The 17753-nt window shown below is 37.7% G+C and overlaps 1 protein-coding gene, 1 long non-coding RNA gene and 1 pseudogene across 2 annotated transcripts in view; 1 reads left to right on the top strand and 2 right to left on the bottom strand.

Annotated features, from left to right (window-relative positions):
• LOC122683714 overlaps window positions 1–10043 on the bottom strand; it is a 58070-nt gene extending 48027 nt beyond the window's left edge. The window contains exon 1 of the long non-coding RNA XR_006337794.1: window positions 9590–10043. This is a non-coding gene — a long non-coding RNA (uncharacterized LOC122683714). The remainder of the gene's footprint in view (window positions 1–9589) is intronic.
• Window positions 129–272, bottom strand: LOC122683998 (annotated as a pseudogene).
• SETD9 (SET domain containing 9) lies at window positions 9753–17753 on the top strand. Its single transcript, XM_043887522.1, has 6 exons — window positions 9753–9898; window positions 11311–11678; window positions 13393–13516; window positions 14459–14574; window positions 15271–15376; window positions 17287–17753. The coding sequence occupies exons 1-6, from the start codon at window positions 9801–9803 to the stop codon at window positions 17372–17374; spliced, it is 900 nt and encodes a 299-aa protein (XP_043743457.1). The 5' UTR covers window positions 9753–9800; the 3' UTR covers window positions 17375–17753.

Raw genomic sequence — 17753 nt, 5'->3', positions numbered from 1 at the left:
GGTTCTTTACCACTAGCGCCACCTGGGAAGCCTGGAGAAAGGTGGAGTTTTACTAATTCACAGACTAACAGAGACCATTTTTTTCTCCTTTTCATGCAGTACTTTCTTTTCTTTTACTTTCTTTTTTCCAAGGGAAAGTACGAACACAGTCCTCCACTATCACAAATTATCCAGCCGAGTTTTCCCCATTTGGGGAAGTTGTAGGGGTCAACACATCTGGATAGGCCTTGCCCTGGGAAAACCACCTTCATGATAATTATTTCACACAGTATCTTAGATCCTAAAGCACAAAATGACTTCAAAATACTTTGCGCCTAATGTTATTAATATGCAATATACTACTGTAATTCACAGAACTGACATTAACTTCAATATCTGAAGTTAATAAAACGCTTTGTCACAACTTTCCTTTTAAAAATTTGCATTATAATATGTGGCTCTAACACTCAATTCTTGAACATTTTTGTCTTCAGACCCCATTACCCTTTAAATTTTACTAAGAATCCCCAAGGAGCTTTTGTTTATGTGAGTTATATCTATAGATATTTAGTGTATCATATTAAAACTGATAAACTTTATTTACTTATTCCTTAAAAATAACAATTAAAAAATCTATTATATGTTAATATGGATGACATATCTTTAAGAAAAATAGCTAAATTCCCCCAAATAGTGAAAAAAATGGCATTTTACTATTTTTGCAAATCTATTTATTTCTGGCTTAATAATAGATGGCTGGATACTCATATCTACTTCTGCATTCAATCTGTTATACCATATATCATGTGACCCCTAGAAAACTCCACTGTACCCTTGTGGGAGAATGAGAATAAAGACAAATAACCTCTTGGTACTATTATGAATATAGTTTTGACCTTGCAGATCTCTAAAATGGTCACAGAGACCCCCAGTGTCACTAGACAGAACTTTGAGAACTGCTGGTTTATGCTGTCCCTTCCTTTCTACCTCTCTTCTATCTACTTCTCTTTGAAGCACTTTTTTTTTTGAAGCACTCCTTAACTCCAGTAACTCATACTCAAATTCTGTGGTAACTATTATTTATAATTATGTTTTTCCAACTAGACCATAACATTGAATGTAGGCACACAGTTACCAGTAAATATTTGCCAGTTATGTTACCCACACTAGATGATGTAGCTCTTCAAGTAGGCTCCAGAATATCCACCAACTTTAAATATTAACTCTCTTACAGCAAAGAACTATGAAATAATGACTCATGCAACATGAGCTTGTCTTCCAACAGTTTGAAAAACAGTTCTTTCTTGAATAAAGTCAAAGCTCTAGGTTATTTACTGATCCTGACCATAAAAAATACTAAGTGGATAAACTGCCAGGAATTCATAAAATGTTTGACTATCTGCTAGTTTGTCAACATAAACTCAATCTTTTCATCACTTACTACAGACAGAGTAACTTTAATTCCCTCTGAAGGTAGGAAGAGAACCCCTCTTTTCTTGTCCAAGAGCAGAACAACATCGGTGGGTTTATTTAAAATGGTTCAGTAATTCCCTCCTGCATTTCCCTATAAGATTGGCTTTCTAATTCTGGGCTATTTTAAATCTTATCTTCTCATTTCAAAATTCCAATATTCCCCTATAACTATTCTCATCGAAGACCTTGCCTCATAGGTCAATGAGAAACTAGAAACAATCACAATTTAGCCATCAACTTTCTCCAACCAAATCCTCTAACACACCTTCCACTGAGACCACAATCTCTGCCTTCCGTCTTGCTTTGGATGAAGATGCATCCGTGCTCCTGTCAGAGGACCTCTCTACTTATGCTCTGAATCAGCTCCTACCTTCTCAAGAACTTTATTCTGGAAATTAGTCATACATCTCTATCAATTTCTTTCTTTCTGTTGGATCATTCTCATCAGCACACAAATACACTATAGGATCTTTCATTTACAAAAGTTCTCTTCACTTTTGGCCCTATTTCCCTGACTCTCTTTTCCTAAAACTTACTGAAAGAGTTGTATACATTCATTTTTCCTACTTCACCTCACATTTTCTCAACACACTCGAACTTTTCACCAAAACTGCTTTTGATCAAGTCATCATGGGCCTGTATCTTGCAAAACTCATGGTTGCTGCTCTATCTACATTCTTTGCCATCTCTTCTTCAAGTCTTCTGGCTAAAGAATCTTCATTTTATCTCTGGTTATAGCTCCAGGTGTGGATATTCAACTAGTTACTTGACACTTTAACTTCACCCTCCCACATACATTCATCAGCAAGTCCCGTCAGCTCCTCCAAAATATAGTCCTAATCCATTCACTCTCTCCATCTCCGTAGCTACCACTTAGTCTAAACTATCATTATCTCTAACCTGAACTATTATATTAGCCTTCTAATTAACCTTCCAAGTATGGTGACAGCCCACCTATTATCCATAAAACATGCAAACTGGTCTTTTAAAAACAAGAATCAGATCCTATTACTTCTCTGCTCATAACCCTCCAAAGACTTCCCACTACACTAAGAATCGCAAATCCTTCCCTGAACTTGCAAGGCCCCACGGGATTTGGCCTCTTCCCTGACAGCATCTTTCCCTTCTCCCTTACTATCATGTTCCAGCCACATGGCCCTCTTTGCCTTGCCTGAACATAGCATGCTCCTACCCATCTCACTGCCTTTGCATTTCCTATCCAGAGACTCTCCCCACAGATCTTCCCAAGTTTTGTGCCTTCTTGTCATTTAGGTCTCAGTCGTACATGCCACTACCCTATCCAATGTTGCTACACCAATTCCCACCCCCAAGTGACCTTTATAAAGAAAGTGAAGTCCCAGGAGGAAACAGATGACACAGACGAAGTTATCCATCCCACTCTCTTCTCAGGACTCTACCTCATTTTCTCCAAGGCACTCATCACTGTCTGATATTATTTATGTGTTTAGTATCTGTCTCCTACATTAGACCCTCACTTGCAGTAGGTGCTCAATAGATTATCTGTTGGAATCTCATTCTGAACTAATTCTGGAAGTTATAATCCATTTAGGGACACATGCACTATTTGTGGATTTTTAGGACATTGATAATAAACTTTATCTTTCCTACATGGTATTTTTGTGATTAACAGCATAAATGGGATTTAAATGAAAAAATACAGCACATATCTTTAATTGGATAGAGTATCTCAAGAGACTGAAAACAATAGGAAGCAGGGGTAAAGAATCAGAGAGAAGAGGACAATTTTGGACAACAGCACATCTCCATGCCTACCAATACTAATCTTTTGATTGTCATATATTATATATTAGAAAATTGTCTGGCAGTCTGTTGTTTCTCATTTATCTGTATTTAAAATTTTATGTAAATGACTAAAGACACGGATGATCTAAAGGACACTACCAGCCACTATGACCTAATTGATATATATAAAATTTTAAACCAAACAGCTATAAAGTATATACTCTTTTCAACCGCATTTGGTATGTTCACCAAGAGAGAGCATATCCTAGGACATAAGACAAGTTAATAAATTTAAAAGAACTGAAAACATACTTATTCTCTAATGACAAAAACAATTAAGAACCAGTTACAGTAACATATCTAGGGAAATTCCAAATATTTAGAAATTAAAAACACTTCTAAATCATGAATCAAAAAAGAAATCACAAGGGAAATTTTAAAAATATTTTATACTGAATGCTAATGAAAATAAAATATATCAAAATTCCCAGGACTCAGCTAACATAATGCTTGGAAGGAAATTTTTAACTTTAGATGCATATACTAGAAAAGAAAAAAGGTCTAAAACCACTAATGCTAAAGTTCTACCTCAAGAAGCTGGAAAAAGAAGGGCAAAATAAACCCAAAGTGAGTAGGATATATAAAACAGTAAAATGAACAAAATAGAAAATAGACAAACAACAGAGAAAATTAATAAAATCAGAAGCTGTTTCTTTGAAAAGATCCATAAACTTCCAGTTACAATGATGAAGGAAAAAAGAAAACACAAATCACCAAAATTATGAATGAATGTATCACAACAGATCATATAGATATTAAAAAGACAGCAAGATATTTATGGACAACTTTATATCACCAGATTTGATGACTTAGACGAAATGAACAAATTCCATGAAAAATATAACTTATCAAACTTAAGACAAGATGAAAGAGAAATTCCGAATAGCCCTACAATCTTTAAAAGAAACTCAATTCGTTATCAAAGAAAACTAGAAGCCCATGGTTTCAGTGGTGAATTCCATTAACATTCAACAAAGGAATAACACCAATCTTATAGTTAATTTTTTTTTTTTTTGGTAGAAAGTAGAGGAGAAAGCAGCACTTCTGAACTCATTGCAGGAGGTCAGCATAAGCCAAACACCAAAATCTGAAATAAAGCTACAAAGAAGCCATGAAACTGAAAAAAGAACCCACCTGCCAATGTGCATTTGACTCCTGGTTAGGAAAGATTCCATATGTTGTGGAGCAGCGGAGCAGGCACCAGAACTACGCAGCCTGCCTCTGAACCTGTAAGCCACAACCACTGAGCCCACAGGCTGCAACTGCTGAAGCCCAGCGCTGAGAACCTGTGCGCCACGAGGGACGCCACCCAACGAGAAGCCTGCATGCTATAAGGAAGAGTAGCCCTGCTCACTGAAACCAGAGAAAGCCTGCGTGCAGCAATAAAGACCCAGCACAGCCAAAAACATCTAAATAAATAAAGTTTTTAAATGATAGGGTGTGACCAAAGTGTCATTCACAACTGAGTAGTGTCATCTCAGGAATCCAAGGATGGTGCAACATTTGACAACGTGGCTTCCCCAGTGGCACAGCAGTAAAGAATCTGCCTGTAATGCAGGAGATCTGAGTTTGATCCCTGGGTGGGAAAGATCCCTGGAGAAGGAAATGTAAACCCACTCCAGTATTCTTGCCTGGGAAATCCCATGGACAGAGGAACCTGGAGGGCTACAGTCCATGGATTGCAAAGAATTGGATACGACTGATTGACTAAACAACAACAATATTATAATTTACTACATTAACGGGAGAACAGAGAAAAATTATGTGATCATCTTAATAAATAGCAAAGAAAAGTATTTGATATTCACCATTCATTTAAAACTTAAGACAAAAATTCTTCACAAACCAAAAACAGAAGAGAACTTTTTAAACTCTATAAATTACACCTACCAGAAAATTACATTAAATATTAAACCTGAAGGTGAAACCTTAGAAACAGACAGAAGAATGAAGTATACTTATATGAACTAATAAGGTGAGACCCCAAAATATATTTTCAATAAATAAAAGAAACTGAATATACAAAATATAAGAAACTCTAAAGACTCCACCAAAAAACTGTTAAACTAACAAATTCAGTAAATTTGTGGAGAACAATTTCAACATGCAAAAATCTGTTGCATCTCCATACACTAATAAGGAACTAGGAGAAAGACAAAAAACAACCACATTTACAAATGCATCCAAAAAAAAATACTTAGGAATAAATTTAACCAAGGAGGTGAAAGACCTAGACAGTGAAAACTACAAGACATTAAAGAAATAAACCGAAGAAAACACAAATAGAAAGATATTTCATGCTCATGGATTAGAAGTATTAATATTTTTAAAATGCCCATATCACCCAAAGCAATTTACAGATTCACTGCAACCCCTATCAATGCAGTCAACTTCCCAATGTCATTTTTCACAGAAACAGAACAATTCTTAAACTTGTGTAGAACCACAAAAAATCCCAAATGACCAAAGCAGTATTGAAGAAGAACAAAGGAGGGTGCAACATGCTGCCTGCTATCAAATATTATGAAACTATAGTAATTAAAACAGAATGACACTGGCATAAAAATAGACACACAGATCAACAGAACATAATAGAGAGCCCAGAAATAAAGCCATGCACATAAATAAATTTACAATAATAAATTTACAAGAAAGGAGAGAATAATACACAATAGAGAAAGTATCTTCTATAAACGATGTTGGGAAAACTAGACAGCCACATGAAAAAGAATGAAACTAGAATACCAATTTACAGTATACACAAAAATTAACTCAAAATAGATTAAAGACTTGAATGTAAGACCTGAAATCATAAAAGTCCTCAAAGAAAACACAGGCAGTAAGCTCATTCTTACCAATGATTTTTTGGATTTGACATCAAAAGAAAAGGCAACAAAAGCAAAAATAAAAAATAAGTGCAACTACATCAAGCTAAAAAGTTTCTGTACAGCAAAGAAAACCATCAGCAAAATGAAAAGGCAAGCATCTGAGTGGGAAAAAAGATCTGCCAACCACAAATCTGATAAGGGGGTATTGTCCAAAATATATAAAGTGAAGTGAAAGTCGCTCAGTCATGTCCCACTCTTTGTGACCCCGTGGTCTCTAGAGTCCATGGAATTCTCCAACTCATACAAATCAAAGCAGAAAAACAATCTGATTTTTATTTTTTTATTTTTATTTAAAAAAATTTTTTAACAATCTGATTTTTAAAATGGGCTAAAGATCTGAACAATTTTCCAAAGAAGTTATCTAAATAGCTAACAGGTACATGCAAAGATGCTAACATCACTAAATAATCAGGGAAATACAAATCAAAACCACAATGAGATATCACCTTGCACCTGTCAGAATGGCTATTATAAAAAAGACAACCAAAACCAAGTGTTGGTGAGGATGTAGAGAAAGGCAAACTCTTGTGCACTGTTTGTGAGAATGTAAATCCATGCAGTCACTATGGAAAACAGTATGGCTGTTCCTCAAAAAATTAAAATTAGAACTACCATATGATCCAACAATTCCACTTCTGGTTGTTTCCAAAAGGAAACCAAATCACAATCTCGAAAAGTTATCTGCACCACGTTCACTGCAGCATTAGTATTGAAACCACCTAAGTGCCCATCAACAGATGAATGGATAAAGAAGATGCAGTAAATACACACACACATAGGATGACTACTACTCAGCCATAAGAGCTTTGCTAAAGCTAGTGGAGGTGATGGAATTCTGGAATTCCAGTCAAGGTATTTCAAATTGTAAAAGATGATGCTGTGAAAGTGCTGCACTCAATATGTCAGCAAATTTGGAAAACTCAGCAGTGGTCACAGGACTGGAAAAGGTCAGTTTTCATTTCAATCCCAAAGAAAGACAATGCCAAAGAATGCTCAAACTATCGCACAATTGCACTCATCTCACACACTAGTAAAGTAACGCTCAAAATTCTTCAAGCCAGGCTTCAGCAATATGTGAACCGTGAACTTCCAGATGTTCAAGCTGGTTTTAGAAAAGGCAGAGGAACCAGAGATCAAATTGCCAACATCTGAAGGATCATCAAAAAAGCAAGAGTTCCAGAAAAACATCTATTTCTGCTTTATTGACTATGCCAAAGCCTTTGACTGTGTGGATCACAAAAAACTGTGGAAAATTCTGAAAGAGATGGGAATACCAGACCACCTAACCTGCCTCTTGAGAAACCTGTATACAGGTCAGGAAGCAACAGTTCAAACTGGACATGGAACAACAGACTGGCTCCAAATAGGAAAAGGAGTACATCGAGGCTATATATTGTCACCCTGCTTATTTAACTTATATGCAGAGTACATCAAGAGAGACGCTGGGCTGGAGGAAGCACAAGCTAGAATAAAGATTGACGGGAGAAATATCAATAACCTCAGATATGCCAGATGACACCTCAGATGACACCACCCTTATGGCAGAAAGAAGAACTAGAGTCTCTTGATGAAAGTGAAAGAGGAGAGTGAAAAAGTTGGCTTAAAGTTCAACGTTCAGAAAACTAAGATCATGGCATCTGGTCCCATCACTTCATGGCAAATAGATGGGGAAACAGTGCAAACAGTGGCTGACTTTTTCTGGGCTCCAAAATCACTTCGGATGGTGACTGCAGCCATGAAATTAAAAGACAAGCTACTCCTTGGAAGGAAAGTCATGATCAACCTAGACAGCATATTAAAAAGCAGAGACATTACTTTGCCAACAAAGGTCCGTCTAGTTAAAGCTATGGTTTTTCCAGTAGTCATGTATGGATGTGAGTTGGACTATAAAGAAAGCTGAACGCCGAAGAACTGACGCTTTTGAACTGTGGTGTTGGAGAAGACTCTTGAGAGTCCCTTGGACTGTAAGGAGATCCAACCAGTCCATCCTAAAGGAGATCAGTCCTGGGTGTTCACTGGAAGGACTGATGTTGAAGCTGAAACTCCCAATACTTTGGCCACCTGATTCGAAGAGCTGACTCATTTGAAAAGACCCTGATGCTGGGAAAGACTGAGGGCAGGAGGAGAAGGGGACGACAGAGGATGAGATGGTTGGATGGCATCACTGACACAATGGACATGGGTTTGGGTGGACTCCGGGAGTTGGTGATGGACAGGGAGGCCTAGCATGCTGTGGTTCATGGGGTCGCAAAGAGTTGGACAGGACTAAGTGACTGAACTGAACTGAAGAGCGATAAAAGAAACAAGAAACTTTGCCATTTGCAACAACCGGATGAACCCTAAAGGCATTAAGTGAAATAAAACAGACACAAATAGCGTATAATCTAACCTATATGTGGAAACAAAAATAAGAAAGAACTGAAAAAAAAAACAAAAACAAAAAACACAAGCTCATAGAAACAGAACAGACTGGTGATTGTCAGGTGGATGAAATGCATGAAGTGGGTGAAAAGGCACAAACTTTCTTTTATAAAATAGTAAGTCATGGGGATGTAATGTACAACATGGAGATGACAGTTAATAAAACTGTACTGCACATTTCAAAGTCACTAAGAGTACATCCTCAAAGTTCTCATGACAGGAAAAAATTTTCTATGTATGGTGACAGATGTTAACTACATTATGGTGGTGATATATATAAATATCACATCATTATGTTGCATACTTGAAATTAATAGAATGTTGTATGTCAACTGTAATTCAAAAAAGTAAATAAATACGGTCTGGGCAAAATGGTCCTTGGTACTAGGTGTACACCTAGATGATTACACGTATGATAAAATATTTTAAAGCACTGGAAATATATACAAAAACTGCTTTTTTGCTTTTAAAGGTTAAGTATATCACTATGGGTAAGAAGTCAACTAGTTCTTTTTGGTTCCTTTTAAGTCTGGAGACTGTGAAGTTACTCTCTGAATGCCATTTGTTACACATCCTGGAACTTAATTGTCTCCATTTAGCAAATCAGGTTAACTCTGGAGGATGTCGATTTCCAAACACAACACCTGACAGCAGAGCCTCTGGAGTTTGCCAATTATCCTATTATAATAGGGTGAAATAGAAACTTTGACATATTTTTTTCTTTGTATTCCTATTTGGAATAGAACGTATTAGTCCTAAAGCTACTTGATTTCCCTGAATTTCCACGAGATCTGACTAGTTCGATTTAAACTTTTAGGTTAGGATTCACCGTCACTCTCAGGCAAAGAACAGGAAAGCAAACTTTCCATCCGAAGGAAATGGCAATTATCTATTTCTTGATGAACATCTGATGTGAAGATGACTGAGTTAGTCTCGTGTGTGCAAATACACGAGCGAATGGAGAAGGAAAAGGAAATAAGGGGCCCTCCTACAGCTCTACGAACCTCTGTTTCAGCGAGCTGGCATCAACAGAGCGGAGGCACGGAGAAGCGGCAACTGGAGCCAAGGGGTACCAGGACAGCCAAGCGGAGCGAAGAGGGCTGAGACCACGAAGGGGCGGGACGGCGCGGCCTCCGCTCCTCCTCGGTCGGGGCGGGCCCGAGACCGCGACCCACCTCTCCCGCGCCGTCCTCGTCAAGGCGCCACGGTACAGCCATGCCGGGCCGCCTGATGCGGGGCCTCTGGCAGCGATGGCGCCGTTACAGGTACCGCTTCGTACCCTGGATCGCGCTGAACCTAAGCCACAACCCGAGGTGAGAGGGCGACGCGGCTCGATTCAGGCCGTTTTCCTACCTCCCAGCGCCGCCATCGCGGCCGCTGCGACTTACGCTGGCGGACCGAGGTGGGCGGAGCCTTAGGCGTGTGGAACCTCAGGCAGGCGGAGCCTAAGACGGCCTACGGGCCTGAGGCGGGCGGGACCTGAGTGGGCGGGGCTCGAAGTGGGCAAGGCCCCAGGTGGGCGAGGCGGAGGCTGGTGAGTCAGAGGCCGGCTGGGGGCCTGGAGACAGCGCGGGGCTTTTAGTGGGCGGGGCCCAAGGCGCATTTCCCGTCGTTCCCGGCGCTGCGAGGTCTTCCAGACCCTGTTGCCCGCGGTCGTTGGCTAGAGTTTTAAGTCTTACTGTCTGCAGAGGTTGGGTGCTTGTGTTTGGGCAAAAAAATAGGAACTTTTGAAAAAGGGAAATAACGTGTACGGCGTGAAGGTGCGTGGCCTTCTCTCTATCAAGGCATAGTTAGGAGCTTGAAGTGCCTTAGAAAAGCCAAACCGTGGTTTATTTTTACAGCTCTGTAGTTTGTACGGAGAAAACAACCCAGCTCGGCTGTGAGGGTAACAGCTTGGAGTAGTTGACGTATAAAAACGAACAAGAAGCCACCAAAAGCACGTCGGATTATTGGGTTTAGAATACGGATTCAGCGCCTAAAGAAGGCGATCTAGCTGAGTGGATGGCCATAGGATCAGTGTTAATACTGGCTTTAGTAAATAGCCTTCTTGGAAGAAGTCAACGCGATACTCACTTAAATAGGCAGACTAGCTCGGTTGAAGGCTGGTTAATAGCCGAAGAGCTCTCCCAGAGTTTCGTACTACAGAAATGTAAATTCAGGTGCTTCATTACTATCAAACTGTGAGGCGGAAATTGGTTCCTTGTAAGTAAAACAAGAAGTAGAATAATACTTAAAAAGTGATCCTTAAAGTACTCCTGAGAGAGACTGACGACATATATAATGTTAAATGTGTCTTTGAAGCTACACGCGTGTAAAAAGAGCCATTGCAATTTGAGGACATAATGGCTTTAGGTGTACTGGGAACCAACCCATTTTCTGCTTCTGGTTCTGCCGTTTACCAGCTTTAGGACGTTGGGCAAGTTCCCTAACATCTCTAAGCTTGAGTTTCCTTGTCTGCAAAAATGGGATAATGAAAGTAAGGACCCAACAGAATTTGGTATGGAATGGGCCTTTTGTAAGTATTAGCCGTTGTTGATTGTGTAAGTATTGTTGGGAGTCAGGTAACTAGAACTGAACCCCCAAAACTCTTTTCCGAACTTCTTAGTTTTATGCGCTTCAAACACATAAGAATTATCTTCATAAAGGCCAGTAACCCTGAGAACATCAAGACGGTCTGGCTTTTATCAGTTGAAGAGTAGTGAATAGAAACTTTTCCCATTTTCAGGACCCTCCGATATGTTCCAGAAGAATCCAAAGACAAAGTTATCTCAGATGAAGATGTCCTAGGAACATTACTGAAAGTTTTCCAGGCTCTATTCGTAAATGATTTCAGTAAAGAATCAGATATCTTGACTGTGCTTCCAGAACCTGTTAAATCAAAATATCAAGACCTACTGTCAGTTCAGCATCCAAGGGTGAAACAGCTTGAATACAGACATCAGCAGCAAAATACCTTTACACCAGAAGAAATTCTTTATAAGACATTGGGTTTCAGTGTTGCCCGAGCACCTAGCTCATTGATTTCTGCTGGAAAAGGTGTCTTCGTTACTAAAGGATTGGTACAGAAAGGCGCGGTTGTATCTATGTATCCCGGTAATGACATAATTAGTACTTGACCAAGAGTTTCTTACATACAGATAAATATAAGTTCAACAGAATACCTAACCCTATAAGACTTACAGTAAGGGGTTGTATTGGAAACTGATTTCCACAGATTTTTTTTTAAATTGGCAGATAATTGCTTTACAGTGTCCTGTTGGTATCTGCCATACAACAACCTGAATCAGCCATAGGTATACACATGTCCCCTCGCTCTTGACCCTCCTTCCACCACCCCCACCCCACCCTTCTAGGTTATCACAGAGTACCAAGTTGAGCTATGTTATTCAGCAGCTTTCCACTAGCTATCTATTTTACGTATGGTAATATATATGTTTCAATGCTATTCTCTCAGTTTGTCCCACCCTCTCCTTCCCCATATCCACAAATCCATTCTTTATGTCTGCATCTGTATTCCTTCCCTGCAAATATGATTTCCATGGACTTTTAAATCTTGAGTTGGAAATTAACTGTTTGTAAATTATATCATGTATTAGAAAGTATCCGGGAGAATTTTGGGATAAATGCAGTTTTCTTTTAAGGAAATTTTCCTAATCAATATTTAAATTTAGGTGAGTTATAGTATGGCCTGCTTTGATAAGACTGATTACTTAGAAATTACTACAGAGTAAGTCAGTTTGGCTTAGATAATAATTAAAGGTAAAAAATGATATGGATTAAAACATAAAGATTAAATTTAAATCTATAAATCACTGAGTAAAGATCTTCCTGCCATTTCTAAACTTGATAAGTAAAGCATTTTCTTTGCAAAAGATCATTAACTGGAATGCTCAGTAGAATATGTTATTTGTTAAACCTGTTATTTGGTGCAGTAGCAAGTATGTGTGAATGTTTGTCAGACAGACCTGTTTTTTAAGTAGTCATTCTACTATCTTCTAATTCTATGTCCTTAAACAGGGGTCTAATTCTATGTCCTTAAACAGGGGCATCTGTTTCCTCCTTCACAACTGTCCTAACTCCGTAAAGACTAAACAGAACAAGCCAGCAACAAATAAATACTAAAATAAATTTAATAAATAAATTAACAGGGCTTCCCTGGTGGCTCAGACAGTAAAGTGTCTGTCTGCAATGCAGGAGACCTGGGTTCAATCCCTGAGTTGGGAAGATCCCCTGGAGAAGGAAATGGCAGCCCACTTAAGTACTCTTGCCTGGAAAATCCCATAGACAGAGGAGCCTAGTAGGCTACCGTCCATGGGGTGGCAAAGAGTCGGACACGACTGAGCGACTTCACTTTCCTATGCCTGCGGCATAGGAAGCACCCTGTAAATATTTGCTCCTTTCCTCCATTGCAAATGAAAGGAAAAACAACCTGAATGCCAGCCTCATCTATTCACGTACATATCTACACTAATTGATTGATAACAAAATACATTTCTTATTTGTCTCTTTAATAGATGTCAAATAGAACTCTACTTTAAAAAATAAAAACAAAAACACAACTTTGAAACTGAGCCTAAAATATGGTGTTCACATGTGCGGACAAGTTGGTTCAGTGTTCCTTCTGATATTGGGCACTTTTTAAAGAGGGAAGTAGCCAAAGAGAATGTGATAGTCTAGATTGGAAACATTAGAAAAAGGTAGAGAAATTAAAGCAAATTCTTCCATGTTATGTTCCAGAGAAAGGTCCTTATCATGATGGTAATGATTTTTATAAGTTGCTATAATATGTTTTTATCTTGTATGTTAGGTACAGTATATCAGAAGTACGAGCCAATCTTCTTCCAGTCCATTGGAAATCCATTTATTTTTAGATGCCTAGATGGAGTACTCATTGATGGAAATGACAAAGGAATATCAAAAGTCGTGTATAGGTAAGTTGGTGCCATGTTCAAATTTAATTGTAGGAGACAGAACCATACCACAATGACTCAAGTCCAACTATTTGACATTCTAGCAAAAGCCAAACTATGGAGACTGTAAAATAATCAGCATGTGCTAAAGTCTGGGGAGGTGAGGAGAGGTCAATAGGTGGAGCATGGAGAATTTTTAGGGCAGTGAAAATATTCTATGATACCATCATGACGGATAACCTCTCATTATACATGTGTCCAAACCCATAAAACGTACACCACCGAGAGTGAGCTGTAAGGCAAAGTATAGGCTCTGGGGTGGTTATGATGTGTCAGTGTCGGTTCATCAGTTGTAGCAAACACACCACTCTGGTTGGGGATGGTAAAAACGGGGAGGCTGTGCATGTATGGGAATGGGGGGTACCTAAGAAACATCTGTACCTTTTCCTCAGTTTTGCTGTGAACCTTAAACTCTTCTGAAAAAGTCAATTTAGAAAATTGACCAAAAATAAAATCTATTTAGTTAATTGCCCTATTGATTAGATAAGTTTTTTTAACACAGACTTCAAGAACGAGCTTATGGTTGCTGGGGGGTGGGTGGGGGGAAGAATGGGGGGAAGGGATAATTAGGGAGCTTGGGATAGACAGGTACACACTGCTATATTTTAAATGGATAGCCAGCACTGTATAGCACATGAAACTCTGCTCAACATTATGTGGCAGCCTGGATGAGAGGGGAGTCTGGGGGAGAATGGGTACGTGTATATGTATGGCTGAGTCCCTTCTCTGCTCACATGAAACTATGACAACATTGTTTATCAGCTTATACCCTAATACAAAATTAAAAAGTTTAAAACAACAATAAAAAGTTTTTAAGAAAAATTTCACTGCTCAATTCTAGGGTTAACTGAATTTTAAGATACAGAGGAACAGTCTCTTAGCTAATGCTTCCACATGTTTCAGATCTTGCCATGGGAGGGATCGACTTGGCCCTTTAAAAATGAGTGATAGTACATGGCTAACATCAGAAATTCATAATCCATTGGCTATAGGACAGTATGTGAACAATTGTTCAAATGGTAAGTTGGCACCTTGGGGCTGTGAGATAAAAATATAGCAGTGGTAATGTTCCTCCTTTGCCATATGACTGAGTGCCAGAGGCAGTTAAGTTTAATATCTCAGATATTGAAAGCCCTCAAGTAAATTTTATAATGGCTGATATCAACCAGAGAATTTGGGGAGATAATGATATACATTAATTGGAATTCTTTAACTGTTTTTATTCTGATTTTGCAATAAACGAGGCAATTGATAACTGCCCTTTTGATCACTATTATTTTAATTATTTTTACTAGTTAACTTAGAGATTATTTTGTCAGTTCCTCAACACAGCCTTATAGATTAATCACTACATTGGTTCTGTTACTAAGTTTGTGAGTTACCAGTCTTCTCTAGGTCTTTACTTTCCTATAAGCTTGATCGTCTGGCTACGTTTAACACAGACTTTAGTGTTAGACATGAACTTGAAGCCTGACTCTTCTACTTAACCTTTATTCTCTCTGAGCCTCAGTTTCCTAATCTTCAAAAAGTAAATAATAAAACATGCAAATATATGTATATATATAATCTCGCAGTGCCTGGAACATAATAGTGATTATTAATTTGAGCATTTTCTGATAATTTAGAAAACCATACATCAGTTGCCATAATTCCGTACTGTTTTCCATGACCAGATAAAATGGTTCTGCTTCTAAAAATTTTGTACTTGTTCTTAGACAGAGCAGCTAATGTCTGTTATCAGGAATTTGATGTGCCTGCAGTTTTCCCTATAGAACTGAAGCAGTATCTTCCAAACATTGCCTACAGCTATGACAGACAAAGGTTAGTCTTCGCGAAAAGTTTTTCCTATCTTCTGTCTTATGCTGTACCTTAAAATAGATATATATTTTCTAAGAAAAAACTATAGAGAGTTTGGGTTTTTTGTGTGTGTGTGAGAAAGTATAACTTAGATTTTTATGTTCATCATAAAATGTGTTAATGTAGGTTATTTGAAATTTTAAAATTTCCATTAACGTAGCTCATTCTGGTTATTATCACTACCCACTTTTATTCTATGTAGTACTTTATAAGCTTCAACCTTAAAAGTTTTTTAGGTGATTCTATTGTTTTTCCTACCTTCAAACACTTCAAATGAACTTTAATCATTTTAAGAATCCTGTTCTCCATTTTACATGAGAGCACCCAGTTGAAGAAAGGGACCAAATTACACGTTATTGACTTTGTGTACTTCGCTATTAGATTCAGAAACTTAAGAGTAAATAAAAGGGAAATATTCAAAAAAATATGCATTTTTTTTGCTTTTGTTTTTATTTTTATATAATTTTTAAAGATTATTTTCCATTTACAGTCATTACAAAATATTGGTTATATTCCCCATGTTGTACACTGCATCCTTGTAGCCTGTCTTATACCCAGAAGTTTGTACCTCTTACTCTCCTACCCTTGCATTTCCCCTCCCACCCACTGGTAACCACTAGTCTGTTCCCTTATCTGTGAGTCTGCTTTTTTCTTGTTATATTCACTAGTATGTTGTATTTTTTAGATTCCACATATAAGTGATAAGAATAAATATTTATTTATGGCTGCTCTGCATCTTCTTGGCTGCACACAGGCTTTCTCTAGTTGCAGTGCACAGGCTTCTCTCTGCAGTGGTTTCTCTCGCTGCAGAGCATTGGCTCTGGGCACACAGGCTTCAGCAGTTGTGGCATGTGGGCTCAGAAGTTGCGGTTTGTGGACTCTAGTGCTCTGACTCAGTAGTCATGGTGCATGGGCTTAGCTGTCCCGCAGCATGTGGGATCTTCCCGGATCAGGTATCAAACCCGTGTCCCCTGCCTTGGCAGGTGGATTCTTCACCACTGAGCCACTAGGGAAGCCCAAGAATATATTTTAATGTCACACTTATATTTTGTGCATTAAGTGGAAAGTCTACTGAGAATACTCATGTAACAATTTTTAAACATAAGTAATTGTATATAACTAAGAGTTTTTTTTTTTAAATTAACAATGCTATAGGAAGACATTACCTTTATATCATTTCACTTAGCTGCCAGTTGCTACCAAACTTTATTTTATACAGGTCCTATTGTCCTTTGACGATGAATGATATTTAAAACTTAGACAATTCCCTGTACTTAAAATTTGATAACTTTTATGTCTCTATATGTATGTGTCTGTGTGTTTTAACAATGAAGTTTTTTTAACCTGATATTCTGGGGCTTTTTAATTTATATTTATTAATTTTATTTATATTATTACTGTTCAGCAAGTACAGGAAAAGTTATAAGAGTAGGAACATTGAAGGTATGCATATGTTTTATTGTGTCCATAAAAGGTATTTTTTTAAATTCCAAAAGATTTCAAGTAACGTTTCCAGCCTTGCAGAATACAAAGATACAAATTAATTTTTTTTGAAGTGTTGAACTATAATGTCATTTTAAAATGCATTTTATGATACCAGTTTTGAGGACTGGAACATAGAAACATTTTCAAAGAAGCAGTCAGTTATATATACTTATTAATTTGTGGGCTTTTTAAAATGATGCAAAACAAATATGCTCTAAAATGCCTCCATCAGTGATGAGAGCTATTTCTTTATGGAAATCAAATACATAAATTGAGATGATAGTAAGGAATCTGAATAAAATTATCAATAAAATCCATCTTGATGGTATTAAAAATATGAGCTTGTATCTGTTAACACTCCTAACTTTTGTCTGTTTTTTTGTTTGCAGTCCACTACGATGTGTTGTTCTTGTTGCACTCAGGGACATTGAACAAGGAGAAGAGCTTTTTTCAAACTACTATACAATTGTCAGCTAGCTCTATGAAATTACGTTTACTCCTCAGTTATTGAGTTAATTCTAAATGTTTTTGGTTAAGTTCCACGTGCAGAACAAATGTTTTATACCTAATTGGACTGGGAATTTTGTGTTTATTGATATTAGTATTTCATCATAAAACCTATTTGCCTCGTTACAATTTCAAATTTGTAATGCAATTCCAGTGTTAATTTGGTTTTCACCTAAGTACACAGTAGCTTACTAAATTAAAAGCCACCATCTGAATTTATAATTTCAACTGTTCTTTTGATTGTCTTTGGTAGTTTATCAAATTTTAGCCAAGTCATCAGCAGTTCTTACATGTTGATGTGTACTAACATCCATAAAAACTTATTCAGAATAAATCAAGACCAAAAATA

The sequence above is a fragment of the Cervus elaphus genome, chromosome 25 (assembly GCF_910594005.1).
Source record: "Cervus elaphus chromosome 25, mCerEla1.1, whole genome shotgun sequence".
In the NCBI taxonomy this organism is placed as follows: Eukaryota; Metazoa; Chordata; class Mammalia; order Artiodactyla; family Cervidae; genus Cervus; species Cervus elaphus.
Note: the sequence above shows the minus strand (reverse complement) of the source record. Positions and strands in the feature narration are given on the sequence as shown.

What these genes read in the sequence shown, in the direction of transcription:
- SETD9 (XM_043887522.1), top strand. Translation starts at nt 9,801, where the DNA reads ATGCCGGGCCGCCTGATGCGGGGCCTCTGGCAGCGATGGCGCCGTTAC. An exon ending in GGTTGTATCTATGTATCCCG is followed by an intron (nt 11,679 to 13,392) that starts GTAATGACATAA and finishes CTTGTATGTTAG; the next exon opens with GTACAGTATATCAGAAGTAC. An exon ending in ATATCAAAAGTCGTGTATAG is followed by an intron (nt 13,517 to 14,458) that starts GTAAGTTGGTGC and finishes CACATGTTTCAG; the next exon opens with ATCTTGCCATGGGAGGGATC.